Source organism: Myotis brandtii, unplaced genomic scaffold (genome assembly GCF_000412655.1).
Source record: "Myotis brandtii unplaced genomic scaffold, ASM41265v1 scaffold744, whole genome shotgun sequence".
NCBI lineage: Eukaryota > Metazoa > Chordata > Mammalia > Chiroptera > Vespertilionidae > Myotis > Myotis brandtii.
This window is the reverse complement of record NW_005370965.1, coordinates 1,964,191-1,978,978: the sequence shown is the minus strand read 5'-3', so window position 1 is coordinate 1,978,978 and position 14,788 is coordinate 1,964,191. Positions and strand designations below refer to the sequence as shown.

General features: G+C 41.6%; 1 protein-coding gene across 1 annotated transcript in view; it reads left to right on the top strand.

Moving 5' to 3' along the window:
• CAB39 (calcium binding protein 39) overlaps positions 1–14,788 on the top strand; it is a 42,973-nt gene that overhangs the window by 18,933 nt on the left and 9,252 nt on the right. The window contains exons 2-4 of the mRNA XM_005882972.2: positions 2,337–2,501; positions 4,622–4,740; positions 9,865–10,033. Of these exons, the coding sequence (XP_005883034.1) occupies positions 2,337–2,501; positions 4,622–4,740; positions 9,865–10,033 (453 nt within the window). The remainder of the gene's footprint in view (positions 1–2,336; positions 2,502–4,621; positions 4,741–9,864; positions 10,034–14,788) is intronic.

Genomic DNA, 14,788 nt, shown 5'->3' with positions numbered 1-14,788 from the left:
ACAGTGTTGAATGCTGGACTGTTAATGAAATGAAATTAAATAGTCAAAAGAGTTAAAGCCTTCATTGTACTGTCATTCAAAGATCTGGTTTTGAATGAAATATAAATATATATATATATATATATGAAAGGCTAATATGCTGTGTGTCCCTCCCACTGTCTGACAGGTCGCTATGACACACACTGACCACGTGCACTGACTTAGCAGCAGTGGTTCTCGGGTGACTCACCCCAAAACCAGAGAGGAGGGAGCCCGTTTATTTGCGGGGCCACGTGATTCCACATTCGGCTGTGGGTTATGTTGTTGCTGGGGCACTGTCGGCCCTGAATCTGATTTACTGCACACTTGTGTTTGCATTCCACACCCGGTACCATAGCAACTTTGCAGAGTGCCCTCTGGGACCCTTTGGGGGATGTCAGAGAGCCGGTTTCAGCCTGATCCCCGCAGGCCAGGCCGAGGGACCCACACCTGCTAGAGGGACCCCACTCACTCCGCAGACACCGGGGAGGGACCGTGGGAGGTTGGCTCCAGGGTGTGTCCAGCTCCTCTTGCCCAGTCCCGCCCCACCGGCCACCTTCTAATTAATTTCCTTTCAGTGTGCACAGATCTGTGCACCAGGTCACTAGTATGATATAATTGCAAAAATTCTTAAAGGTAGCCTTGGGCCACATTAACATTTGTGACATTAGTAGGAAAGTAGTGGTCTGATGTCTTCTGCATTATTCCATTTTAGATAGGGTTGGAACATTAGCACTATCTTTCTTAGGAGGATAGTTAAAGAAGCTGAGAGGTTTCCTGGAAGAAGACTATTTAGGGGAAATGGGCAAGCTGCCTTCAAAGAGGAGCCTTTCTGTGGAAGAGAAGTTAGGATACTGCCTGCCCTGCAGTGCAGCCCCAGGACTAGCAGACACTATAGTGAGGCAGTGTTCATCTCAAAATTTTCTGACAGCTACCTGGTTCCAGAATCTGCTAACACTGCAGACACTGGAAATATTTAAGGTGAAGCAATGTGATTATTTGGTAAAGAGGATAGAAGATTGTAGAAGGGAGTACCTTGGAACTAGATAATTCTTTAGGTACCATGAAATGCTTGTGTCCTGTGAATCTGTACTAACTAATCTCCTTGAAGTTGATTTCTGTTCACAAATACTTTGACTTTTATAGTTTTTTATAGCCTTTATGTTTTTCATCTATCTTTAGTACTCTACTTGTGTTTCCTTTGTTATTACTTATAACTCTTTGGTGTTTTTGTTTGTTTGTTTGTTTGTTTTTTTAGTGGTTCCTTTAGGACTTAGAGTGTATAACTGTAACTTATTGAAATCTGTCTCCAAGAAATATTACTCTGCTTCATATATAAGAATTTTACACTATACTCCATTACCCACATTTGAGTTGTTGTTGCCGCATGTTTTTGTTCTGCTTGTGTCATAACCTTAGAATACAATCATTTATGCTTTAAACAGCCAATTACCTTTTAAAGACACAGTACTCTGCCCTGCTGTGAATGCTAGTCTCCTTGGGCTCCGCAGATGCGCAGCTCTATCATCTCAGCTCAGCTCAATTCATGGAGGCCCCCTCTTCTGCCTGGCTTCCTCTTCCTGTGATGTAGCCTGGAAATTCCCTCCTGATAGTCAACTTGGGCAATTATGAGGTTCACTTCATTTGTTTCCCTTCTCAGAGGTCACTGTCCTATACTGTCTGAAGTTCAATGTTTAGAACTCATTGTTTCATAATTATCTCCAATGTTTTAGTCTTTTTCATGGGGAAAGGTAAAATCTGGCCCCTGTTCCTCCATCTTGGCCAGAAGTGACGTATTATTTATTGCTAATATTTTACTGTTGCATTCAAAGCCTCTTTCAGCTTCATTTTCTGCTCTCACTCCCTTGCTCCACACCTTTTCTCTAACAGACCCTGTGCTTCTTCCTCCCCCTCATGCCTGGCTCATGCCAGTTCTTGCCCCTCAAATCTCCTTTTCCCCCAGCTCTTGCTACTCGGTGTCTCCAGTCTCTGGGTCAGCTCATGTGCCTCTTCCATGTTGTTTACCTCCCATTTGATGCAGAATTGAGTATTTTCTTCCCGTTGCATTTCTATCATAATATTGTTTTCAGTGTTCAAGTGTACATGTGAATCTGCTGTTTTTTCCTGCTGAGCATGTGTGTTGGCCCACACATTGTACACACATGCACAGTGTTAAGCTCCTGAGGGCATCTTGGGCTGGTCCACTTTTGGTGCTTGTACATAGGTCCATGGGTACATAGCGAAGATATTTAACAAATGTAGGTGTGCTATATATGTTTGTTAAAATGAATTGTTTTTCTCCTCTCCCTCAAAATCAGGCCACAGAAGAAGTTTCCAAAAATCTGGTTGCCATGAAAGAAATTCTCTATGGCACAAATGAAAAAGAGCCGCAGACGGAAGCAGTGGCACAGCTCGCTCAAGAACTGTATAATAGTGGGCTCCTGAGCACCCTGGTGGCGGACCTGCAGCTCATTGACTTCGAGGTAAGAAACCAGTCTTATACTTTTCACCAACAGCACCCCATTCATAGTCCTTTTCCATGTGCCTCCCTCCTTTGAAACATCTGAAGATTCCTGCCAGGCTCCTGGCTCAGGGGTTGCCAACCTATAAGCATGCCCACACTGCCTCCTATTAGCAGAGCCAGGACAGGAACTCAAGGGTGTCCCAGGCTTTTCTCCCCTTATTTTACCACATCATTCAGGGAGGTTCTTAGGTATTCATTATGCCCTTTTATTTAGGTTTTCTGTAATTAACAGCTGCTGTTTTACATAATTCACGGGCCCTTGGTTCTCAAGGAATAAACAATCTAAAGATGACCTAGAATGTTAGAATTTTAGAGGTAGATGAGATCTCTGAGAACATTATGGTGGTTATTTTTTTGGTTTTTGTTTTTACCTGTTGAGAATTCATTACAGCAGAGATCATATGTGTTTTGCTTGGCACAGCTTTTAAATGTTTAAATTAGGATGTCATTTAAATAGCAGGAGGTATTATACACAATTTTGAATTTCTGGCTTCTCTTGAAACTTTGGACTCTGGTAACATGGGACCTGTAGTCCTCCATGGCCCCTCAGCTGAAGCAGAGGAGCAACTACCCCGTGACGCAGGAGATCCACACTTGGGTGTGTGGCAGACAGCGCAGCCTACTTTTTTCCCCTGCTTTACCCATTTGCATCTCCTGCCTAGCTCTAGTATACTTTTGAGATTGTTGCCCAGACTTACACAGCTGATCATGCCATGTTATTTAGTCAGGGAACAGTGAGAATAATGGTCCTTGGTACCAGTCTGAGAAGTATATACATATATAATATATATATATACACACACACACATATACATAGTACTGAGGGGCTCCGGCATGGTCATGATTCTTTGATTCTTTATTATGTGTGTGCTTTGTGAAAGCCCCAGTGTCTACCATCCTGAGTGTTTGGATGTCTGTTCAGGTGCTTGCAAAACCAGAGGAGAAAATAGCAGGCAATATAGCCAGATCCAGTTTTGGAGAAGGATATAAGGGTGGGTTCATAGGTTACTCCAGTATAATATTGATAATAAAAGAGAATAAAGTTTTATTTTTATCCTGTAGAACAAGTAGAACTAATATTTCCATTTATGTAGCTGATTTCATGTATTTTTGATAGTGTATCAAATTTCAACAACAACAGTTTTTATTTCCTCTGCAATGTTGGGAATGCACTGGAACATCTAGTTCCTTCTCTGTCCACCCATCCCAGTCCCCAGCCTGGACACCAAATTTAATATTCATTTGGGACTTTAGAGACACAAATTTAAAAGAAGTGTGTGCCCCTGAGACTGATTCTTAGCAAATGCTCCCGACCTAGGTGGGCCACAGAGTGATCTCTGGTGCTGGAAAGCTCTCGCTCACTCCATCTCTCCTACAGGCTTGTCAGCCTCTTCACAAGTGGCCATTCTGAAACATCTCTTGCCATCCAGTGCTGCACTTGCTACTTTCTTATGCAGCTTTTCAGTTTTACTGTAGAGCGGTAATGTCCGTCTATTTTGTTTAGTCAAGTACAGTGGTGTAATTCTGACCTCTGAACTACTACATTATGTGATACTTAGCACCTTTATTATTAATCTATATAGTCTTTGCTAAGTAGGCCTAGTTTAATAGGGGCATGTGTCTACTTACCATTAAAGTTCAGCTTCTTATGGAATTCTTTCATTTTATTATATTAGCAGCATACACTTTCTCCTTTCTTCACTATAAAAAGGAAATATGTGTAGTGTTTACAACACGAGCATCCTGTTTAGGCCGCTTTTTCCATTTGGGTGGGAATGAGGTCCCTGAACATTGTAAACATAGAGCAAGGTTTTGTTTTTCATATCTGAGCATGATTGAGAGGAATGATTGAAATTATATGTAGTGAGATTTCACTTTGTCGACACATTGCTCAGGTTAAAAATAGTATACTATTAAAACTTAGAATTTAAAATTATAAATCAAATTTAATGTCTGTGGATGTTTTAAGGTCATATATTCGGTCATTATTCAATGCCTTGATTTGAGTGTATCTGGGAGGGTGGATGGGCTTTTTAATGTTTAGTCAGGTAAATGTTTTAATGATTGTATTCCTAATAGGGCAAAAAAGATGTGGCTCAAATTTTCAACAATATTCTCAGAAGACAAATTGGTACAAGAACTCCTACTGTTGAATACATCTGCACCCAACAGAATATTTTGTTCATGTTATTGAAAGGGTATGTACAATGTAATAAAATTTATATTCTCAGTTGAAAAATAAAAAGGAAAGATGGTCTTGGGCAAAAACAGGATGGTGAGTGTGGGAAAGCATTTTATCTATGGTTCGCTCAGCTCGATTTTTTATAGCTCTTGAACATATTTCCCTCCTTAAAATTCAGCCTGTGAGCTAAATTGAATTTGAAAAAATGCCCATAGAAGTTTAAAGGTAGGTGAATCATGAGTCTTTAAATTTTCAAATCATACATGACTGAAAAATAAAAGTCCTCTGTGATCTTACTTCTGTTCTCTAAGATTTAAAAAGTTATAAGTGTATGAAATGTCAGTTAAATCATGTATTTAAAGACATCTTTGGGTACACCTGCACCCTGTAAGGCAGTAAAAGCTCCCTAGTAACTGGAGCTGTATAGCTTAACTCCATTAGTCAACAAAGAACATGGTTGTGAATTAGTACCCTTTGCTTTTTATGTGTGTCCACTCACTAACCCATTTAATTTGGTAAAGCACAGTGCATCTCCCTGGAATTACTCCTGGACTAAGCAGGCATTTGTGTTTGGGTAATTTGTCAGTTTAAAAAAAAAAATCCCCAAAAGCCTAAAAGCTTAAACTTCAAAACAAAACCGATCCTGTCCTCCTTCATCACTGAGCCTCCCTGATTGGTAAGGTAACCTCCTGTCAGTTCACACCAGACCTGTTGGCCAGCTTTGGGTATGGTGTGTGTCTGCCCCAGCATTGGTGATGTCCTGTTAAATTGGTGGGCAGGCGTTTTACTGGCATGGATGTTGGTGTGAATCAGCTTGCTCTCCTACTCCTAGCTGTACCACTTGCCTCACTTGATTCCTATCTCTGTGGTTTAACACTTCCCTCAAGTTCAAACTTGCTTAGACAAAGCATGAGTCAGTGCGTGCCTTGGACACCAGCATTCTGTTTCTTTTTTTCTATTTTTAACTATCTGTGTTGCTTCTTCACATGTTGCCATACAGAACTTTTGGCATCTAATTTTTTTGTTGTGTCAATCCAGAGTTTTGTATATAGACATGTAGGGAATAGTCTGAAATTTTGGTGTCCTTTTTTTAAAATATATTTTTATTGATTTCAGAGAGGAAAAGAGAGAGAGATAGAAATGGTGATGAGAGAGAATCATTGATTGGCTGCCTCCTGCACGCCCCTATTAGGGATCGAGTCCACAACCCCAGGCATGTGCCCTTGACTGGAATTGAATCCAGGACCCTTCAGTCCGCAGGCCGACGCTCTATCCAACCGGCTAGGGCAAATTTTAGTGTTCTTCAGGCAGCTTCCAGGAGTCTTTATGTATTTTTAAAGCTAATAATTTCCTTTTGTATAGGTAGCCATCATTATTAAAAGCCATCATTATTAAAATCTATAAATTAGTTATCTCTGCTTACATTTTCCCTTTAGAGTAGCCAAGGGTATGAATGGAACATTGTTAAACATCATGTAAGTAAGAATATTAAGATAACAATTTAAAGAAAAAGTTTAAAGCTCTCATCCATCCGAGCTAGCCAGAGCAGAAACCTCAGCTGGAAAGAAGAGAAGGAGACACTTGCAGAATGCTGCTGGTGTTGGGACCCTTTCTAGCCTGTACTGTGGAACATGTACATCAGACTGGAAGGGATAATACAACAAACCCTTCCTCCATCTCCCAGCTTCAGCATTTCTTAAAACTGTGTCCTTCTTGTTTCATGTATTCCTCCCTTTTTTCCTCCTCAAACACAATGTCACTTCAGTTTGCATCCCTAGTAAGATGATACATCTTTTTTTTTTTTTTAACATGGTCGCAATACCATTTACAAACCTAACATTATCTAATGCTCAGTGTTCAGATTTTCTTGATTTTCATGCCACAAAAAATGACATTTTCCCTTTAGTTTGTCCAAGTCAGGTTCTAAGCAAAGCCCACAAACTGAATTTGGTTGATATGATTCTTACTTAACTCTCTTTTCATCTGTAATAGCTCCTGACCCCCTTTTTAAAATATACCATTTATTTGCTGAAGTAACTGGGTCATTTTTTTGTGTGAAAAAAAAATCACAAATTTTATGTTCAAACTGCCCCTTCTTGGACCAGTGAGAGCTCCTCTCCTTCAAGTTGGCTCCCGTGTCCTTTTAGCAAGACTGCATCAGGCTTTGATGTTTCTGTGCTTTCAGCACATGATGTCCCTGGCTTATTTTGTGTGAGTTCTGTCTTCGGTCCTGGAAATAGCCATTTCTTTAAGGAGTCTTGTGAACTTGCTTTTAAGATTGTTGTTCTTCTGTTGGTCAGTTAGTTTAGATTACTTCCATAGGATGTGATTATCTGCTGTGGCTATGCGTACTTCCAGCTATTCGGTTGCCATTGTTAATTTGCATTTGAAAATACTCTAGTAGTTGCTAGTATTAGACTGCATCTGGAGGCAGCTTCTTCTCTGGCGATTTAAATGTTAATGTGCCCTCCACTCTAGTGCTAACAGGTTGTACAGCATAACTGTTTGCCTTGTAATGATTGGTTTATGGTTTAATCGTATAAGATAAGCTTGACAAACTGCCATCAAAACCTGCCCAACTTGTACCAAACTGTCTTACCCTTGAATTCTAGTCTCCTTACTAAAGATCAGAAAAGATAAATTATATGATTAGCCATTTTCCGAGCAGACATTTTAATCATAATCAGCCATCTAGCTGACTTACCATAAATGATACAAAGCAATGTAGTTTTGATCATCTTGAGACCTGTGATGAACCTATGCACAACAAAAGGGTAATGCTACTAGATAACAATTAGTACTGTAGGATTTCAGGGGATACAATAGGGGGGTGGGGTTAGTCAATAAGGCAAGTATTGGTAAAAGATGGAACATAAGAGTGAATTTCCAGGTGGTTTAAATTGGCAGAAAAAAAGAGTAGGTACAGGGTCACAATTGAACAGAGTGGTGGGCAGCAGTAAGAAGAGCAGGATGCTTTATGACAGAGTGGGAGGTGACACTATGCCAGAGGAATAGATCTGATGCAAAGCCGAGATAGGCATCAAGCCCATACGGTTGTCTTTATTTGATCAGCAAGAAGAAATCATTTTAAACTCCTAAGCTGGAAATGCTATTGATATACTTGTGTGTTGGATAGATTTGGTAAGACAGAGCTTGAACACAGGTGTTGGTTAGGGACACTTGCATTTCTCTCGGTCTGCGTTAATGCCAAAGTAGGAACAGATAACAGGAACTGAAACTAAGATATTACAAAGAAGCAGTTAAAAAGCACTGGAGATGGGAAGATTTGGAGCAGAGAAAGAGGGTAAGTTTGGTCCCTGGCCAATGTCACTCAACTATTTGGAGCATCGTCTTGTGCACCAAAGGATCACAGGTTTGATTCCCAGTCAGGGCACATACCCAGGTTGCGGATTCGATTCCCGGTTGGAGCACCTCTGGGAGGCTACTGATCAATGTTTCTCTCTCACATAAATTAGAAAAAAAAAAGGGGGGGCATAGTTGAAACTATGTTGTCCAATACATTACCTACTAACCACATGTAATTATTTAATTTCAAATTAATTTAAGTTAAATGACATTTTAAAATTTAGTCCCTTAGTCATTTAAGCCAAATTGCAAGTGCTCAATGGCCACATGTGCCTAGTAACTACCATAATGGACAGCACAGATAAAAACCATTACCATTATCACAGACAGTTCTCTCAAAACTGTTTCAGACTCAGGTATTAAAAATACAGCAGTGATGCCAACTTAGATGGAAGCAGGGGTGGCGACCTCTTTTGTGGAGGGAGATGAGATTTCATTTTAGACATGTGGAGTTTATGGTAGACCTTTAATTGAAGTTGTCCAGAGACAACAGAAAATGCCAACAGAAATGTATAGTTCAGATGTAGACCTGAGCAGAAGACCTGTAGGAGTCATGGTGGAAGCAAGATTGTATGGGTGTTTGCTAGCAGACTGGAGGCCAGGCAAAAAAAATACAACAGTCAGAGGGGTAGAAAGGAGAACTGGGAGAGTTTTTTTCTTTGAGAGAGATGTGAAGGTCAGCACTGCCAGGACACTAAGTGATAGACTCTGTGTTAGGAAAAAAGGCGGATTTGTCCAGGAGAGGTCTTTGCTGGTAGGATGTTGGAAAATGGAATTTGACTGCAGGAGATTGTGTGGAAAAGACATTAAACCATGTAAGCAGCTTGGAAGGAAGTAAAGGAAAGAGAGCTATGTGTTTGAGCTGAACAGCACAGCCGATCCGAGGGGGTTGATGCATGTCAGAAGCGAAAGGCCTGCTGGGTGAAAGGGAAATGAGGTTTTCTTTCTGTTCATAGGGAAGGGAGACTGTAGAAACACCAAGATGGATGTAGAGGAAGACTGCATGTGGACTCCCCTCTGCCCACTGCGGGAGTCCTGACTGACATCCTCAGGACCAGGCTTTCAAGTCTGTAGGGCTTAGATGTTGCCAGTAGTCTTGAAAGTACTATTTTGAGTATTGACTTGAAACAATGAACTATAAGGGCTGTACATGTGTTAGAGCCTTTTAGTTACTATGAATTTAGGGAACTAATTTATTTCATATTGTTTTTTTATTCAGCTTTTGGTTTTTCTGAAGTGTTGAGAGCACCCCACATGTAAAGCTAGTAACCCTTTTGTGGAGAGACCCTAAATCAGTGATTCCCAAAGTGGGCGCTACCGCCCCCCGGTGGGCGCTGCAGCGATCCAGGGGGGTGGTGATGGCCACAGGTGCATTTGGGGGCGATGAGTAACTGCTATTAAAATTTTTAAAAAATTAATTTCCAGGGGCTGAGTAATATTTTTTCTGGAAAGGGGGCGGTAGGCCAAATAAGTTTGGGAACCACTGCCCTAAATGCTTCTCTTCTCTTCAAGATTTTTACCTTAAATAATGAACTTTTATTTCCACGATCACTCTAATAGCTGTTATTTTTCTTTGGGTTGGAGCCGTCTTCACCAACTAAAGTGTGTGTGCCCGCTAGAGAAAATTCACTGAGCGCATGTAATGAGAGATGCTGTGTGTAACCTGCTCTGGTCATTCAAGGGCACTTCCTGAAGCATCCTTTTCTAAAAATTTGAACTGTTCAGTGTTGGAGTTTTAAAAGAGCAACCATGTTTGTTTTTTTTCTTTTTGCAGGTATGAATCTCCTGAAATAGCTCTAAATTGTGGAATAATGTTAAGAGAGTGCATCAGACATGAACCACTTGCAAAAATCATTTTGTGGTCAGAACAGTTTTATGATTTCTTCAGATATGTCGAAATGTCAACATTTGACATAGCTTCCGATGCATTTGCCACATTCAAGGTAACATATATAAAAATTATAGACTTCTAACTATACTTGCAACTCCGATTAACAGGTGTGCTGTTTTTCCTAAACCTTCTCTATCGTCCTTGCCTATATACTGCTGCCCCCTAGTGGGAAGAAAGAAGACAGCATCTATACAAGTGTGGCAAAAGCAGGTTTACAGTGTATGTGAAACGGTTTATTCTTATGTTATTATTTATTAACTAGAGGCCGGGTGCATGAAATGCATGCACGGGGGGGGGGAGGTGGGGGCAAGGGGATGTCCCTCAGCCTGGCCTGCACCCTCTCCAATCTGGGACCCTTCAGTGGTCGGGCCTAAACTGGCAGTCGGACATCCCTCTCGCAATCCAGGACCACTGGCTCCTAACTACTCACCTGCCTGCCTGCCTAATGCCCCCAACGGCCCTCCCCTGCCGGCCTGATCGCCCCTAACCCCCTGCCAGCCTGATCACACCCCTAACTGCTCTCCCCTGCCAGCCTGATCTCTCTCCTAACTGCCTCTGCCTTGGCCCCCACCACCATGACTTTGTCCGGAAGGAAGTCGGACATCCAGAAGATGGCCGGTTGACCCGGTCTAATTAGCATATTACCCTTTTATTTGTATAGATTACTGTATTATTCGCCGGCCTGATCGCCCCTAACCCCCTGCCAGCCTGATCACACCCCTAACTGCTCTCCCCTGCCAGCCTGATCTCTCTCCTAACTGCCTCTGCCTTGGCCCCCACCACCATGACTTTGTCCGGAAGGAAGTCGGACATCCAGAAGATGGCCGGTTGACCCGGTCTAATTAGCATATTACCCTTTTATTTGTATAGATTACTGTATTATTCTTCCATACAAACAACTGTAAACCTGCTTTTGCCCCACCCCTGTATATGTATGTATACAAATAAAGTCACAGTTTTAAAGGGTGGAAAAGTTAGAATTTTTAGGCAGGGTACATTTTTCTGTTAAATTACCCATCAAGTACAGTAATAGATATAACAACCAGATTTTTCTCCTGTGTTGAGCATACTGTTGCAGTTTATTTGGTTAAGCACCAGATGAAGTAGTTGGCCTCTGTTTGGGCCCAAGGGAACCAGGGACTTACCGCTTCCATCTCATGCTCATGCCAGAGCTTGTTTATTAACTACAAGAGGTGAGGGCGGGCAGAATCACCTGCACTATTCAAATTAGCCTCTCCGCAGTGTGCCTTATCTCCCTGTTGTATAAGGAGATATTACAAAGAAGCAGTTAAAAAGCAGTTAATTTGTTTAAATTAAATGCACATATATAGGATACCACTGTGCAACATGCACATTTTTTTTGTTTTGAATTGCAAGGTTCTGTGCTGTTTAAGGTATGTAAACAAGACAGTGATCTTTATAATCTTTCTGTGTTACATTCCCTTATGTAAAATGTGTGACATCTTAAGTCAATATTTAGAACTGCTATTTTAATATAATCAGAATTTAGTATACTAACCTGCAGATTGCTATGCTCAGAAACCGTGAATACTGTTATAGTGACAAGTGGCCACTTCTCTTGTAAGTGTTCAGTTTTATGATTATAAAGAGCGCCTGAGGTGAGCACAGTCCCTGGTTTCTGGGTAAAATATGTCCCTCGGAGTGAAGGAACACCCTTAAAATAGGATGAAAGCCTAGCACCCTGGCCACTAGGATTTCACATTGAATGAGAATAAAATAATAGTGTGAAAGGTCTAGGAATTTATTTTCCCAAAGCCATTAGAAAGGGTATCAGAAGCCTTCGGTAAGACCTCAGCTATTTCTATGTCAGTGTACAAAGCAAAATGAAATTCATTTAAGATGATAGCATAGAGTGCTAAATGTGATGCTTAGTTCCACCGCCCTAGGTGTGGTAGGACTCTTGCTTAGGATGGAAGGAATGCCCCACTCAAAAGAAGCAGACCGTTATGAAGGGAAGTGTAGTAGCATCATCTGTCAACACGAGGAGTCACTCCTGCTTGAAAAAAAGCCATGAGCCCAAGAGTGCAGCTCTGGGAGCAGGAGGGTAAGCAGAGAGGAGGAGAGGGCGGCAGTGGTGTGGGAGAATGCAGCCAGACCACCGGACCAAGGAGGACATGACTGGTGTGCTCCTGGCACAGATGGCAAAATTGACCAAGAGGTGAGAGAAATGTGCTAATTATATGCCAGAAATGTGATTCCCAGTGTCTGACAACGTTTTGATTGGCCTTGCTGATAATTTTATCTCAGTTAGTGCTGCTGCTTTGAATTAAATTCATACCGAGGTGATGGAATCACTGTGGGTAAAGCAACCTGTCAGGTCATGGTAGCCACAGAGGGAAAGACTGGGCAGAGTCAGGTGGTAGTCCTTACTGGAAGAAGGGAAACTTTAAAAAATAACAGAGGTGTCTAAGGATGAGCTCCAGAGGAGAAAGCATGGAGAAACTGGCTTGGATTCTGTATCTCAGCTGCTGCTGGTTGCAAGGAAAGTGGAGAGCTCATTAAAGAGAGCTCTCCAAGAAACGAAAAAGACAGGAGGCCAAAATCAAGACAAGAGAAAGAGAAATAGACCTAGCAAACAGACCAAAGCTACCTCCCCACCCCTGCCTAAAAGAAACTCCACCTGAGTCAGGCAGGGGCCAGTCTCCGCCTCACTCCATAGGCGCTGGCAGAGGGAAGCGGGCCTGCCTCTCTCCCAGTTTACTCTTTGCAGAGAATACTTTCATAAGGAGGAGAACAGATCCATGGTTCATGGTCTCCTTTAAGAATGTGACCAGAGCAACTTCCTGAAAATGCAGTCTGCACACAAAATCTTTCCAACAAATGCAGCTCATCCATAACTCTGGATTCAAAGCCCCTGGAAGTGGGCCGAGTCTTAAAAGGAAATTAAAACTACCTGCTCTAAATGTGTCCAAGATTTGTAGCTCAAATGAACAGGTACTGAGATAGTTAAATCAGTGGCCAAGTATTTGTTAGTGATTATTTTTAAGGAATTAGGAGATTGGGAGGGGCATCAGAAGGCCAACAAATATATTTCCAATTTTCCAGAGTAAAAGAAGGTAGATTCCCCAGAGAGGCTGGTGGAGCTTGGAGCTTGATGGTATACCTGTGTAAGGTTCTAGAAAGTATTTCTAAAGAGATGATATCTGAGCATTTTGGAAAGGAAACCGAGTGCCCACAGCCAGCATGGATTCACTAAGAGTAAGTTCAGTCATACTAATCTCATTGATGCCAGTAGATCAGGGGCCTAAAGACAAGGCTGCCTGGGTTCAATTCCCAGCTCTGCTGCTGATTGCACCTGTGTCTTCATCTGCTAAAATGTGGGTAATAATACTAGTGTGTCAGGTTATTGTGGCCTCACACAGTACATGTGCTGTAAACAGTAACTAGTGGGATTCCTTTAAGACAAGGAGGATATACTAGATGTCAAATAATTATACAGACCTATTTTAATGGAAACAATAAAAAGATTAGGAGCTAGATGGAGGGAGTTTCAGTATGATGATTTGCAACTAATTAAATGCAGTATCCATAAGGTGCTAGAAAATGGATCACCATCACCCTGGAGAGAGACTCTAATGGATCTCTGCTCGGCCAAGTCGAACATTATTAATGACTTGGATAGAGGGTGACAAGGCATACTTACCAAATGTGTCAGTGACAGCCATTAAGGGAAAGATAAATAACAGTGAGCCTAAATAAGGCTTCATAAATCCAGAGAGGCCAGAATATAACAGGATAAAGTTAATTATAGATAACCCAAGTCTTCTACTTGAGGACCCAACCATATAAATATGGGATCGGGGAATAGGCATGATAATAATAGTTAATGCCAATTGTAATCGTTACTAAAATGTAGGTAAGCTCTTATATTCAAACAATCCTATGAAGGAAGTATTACCATCTCCTTTACAGATAAGGACACTAAAGCATAGAAATGCTGAGTAAAGTCAGACAATACATGGGCAAGCCAGAATTTGAACCCAGGCAGTCTGACTACAGAGCCCACTATGAGTAAACAAAATTCTGAATTTGTCCATTAAAATTGGCAGTTTGATGATGCTGCCCCAGAACTACATGTGACCACAAAAGTGTGTCACCTAAGGAGCTTAATGGTCTCACCCCACTATAAGCTTACCAGGTAACAGCACATAAATGTGTTCCATTCCAGGCGCTACACTTTAAGAGGCACATAGACAAATAGATGACTTTCAGAAGACATTAGATGGTGAGGGGGACTCAGAACCTGTCATTCGAGGAGTGGTTAAAAGAACTGGACCTATTTAGCCTGAAGAAGAGAAGACTCGGTAGGGACTTGCCATGAGAGCACTGCTGTATTTGAAGTGGGGTTCTTTAGAAAATGGATTAAACTTGTTTCTGGAAGTACCTGGGGCATAGGCTTGACTCTCAGCACAGGAAAAACGTTCTAACTCAGAGCTCTAGAGGTGAACCATACAGTTAGAAGAATTGAGTTTCCTGTCCTTGGACATACATATTCAAGCATCAGATAGGAAATTGAGCCAAGTGACTTGCTCTGAAAATCAGCCCCCTGGTTTAGCAGCATTTCTTCCTGGATTCCAGGGCTGTCTTTGTCACATGATATTTGGGGCCCAAACTTACATAATTTTTAGGAATCTTTAAATTCAACCTACTCTAAAAGTTGGCTGCTTAAACTGCTGGACTTGAGAGATGACTCCTGACCTTTCTCCAAGTTATATACCAAGGCCTTGGATGTACTGGAATTCAGATAGGTGGGAAATGAGAAGTCCTTTTCTTTACCCCCCCCGCC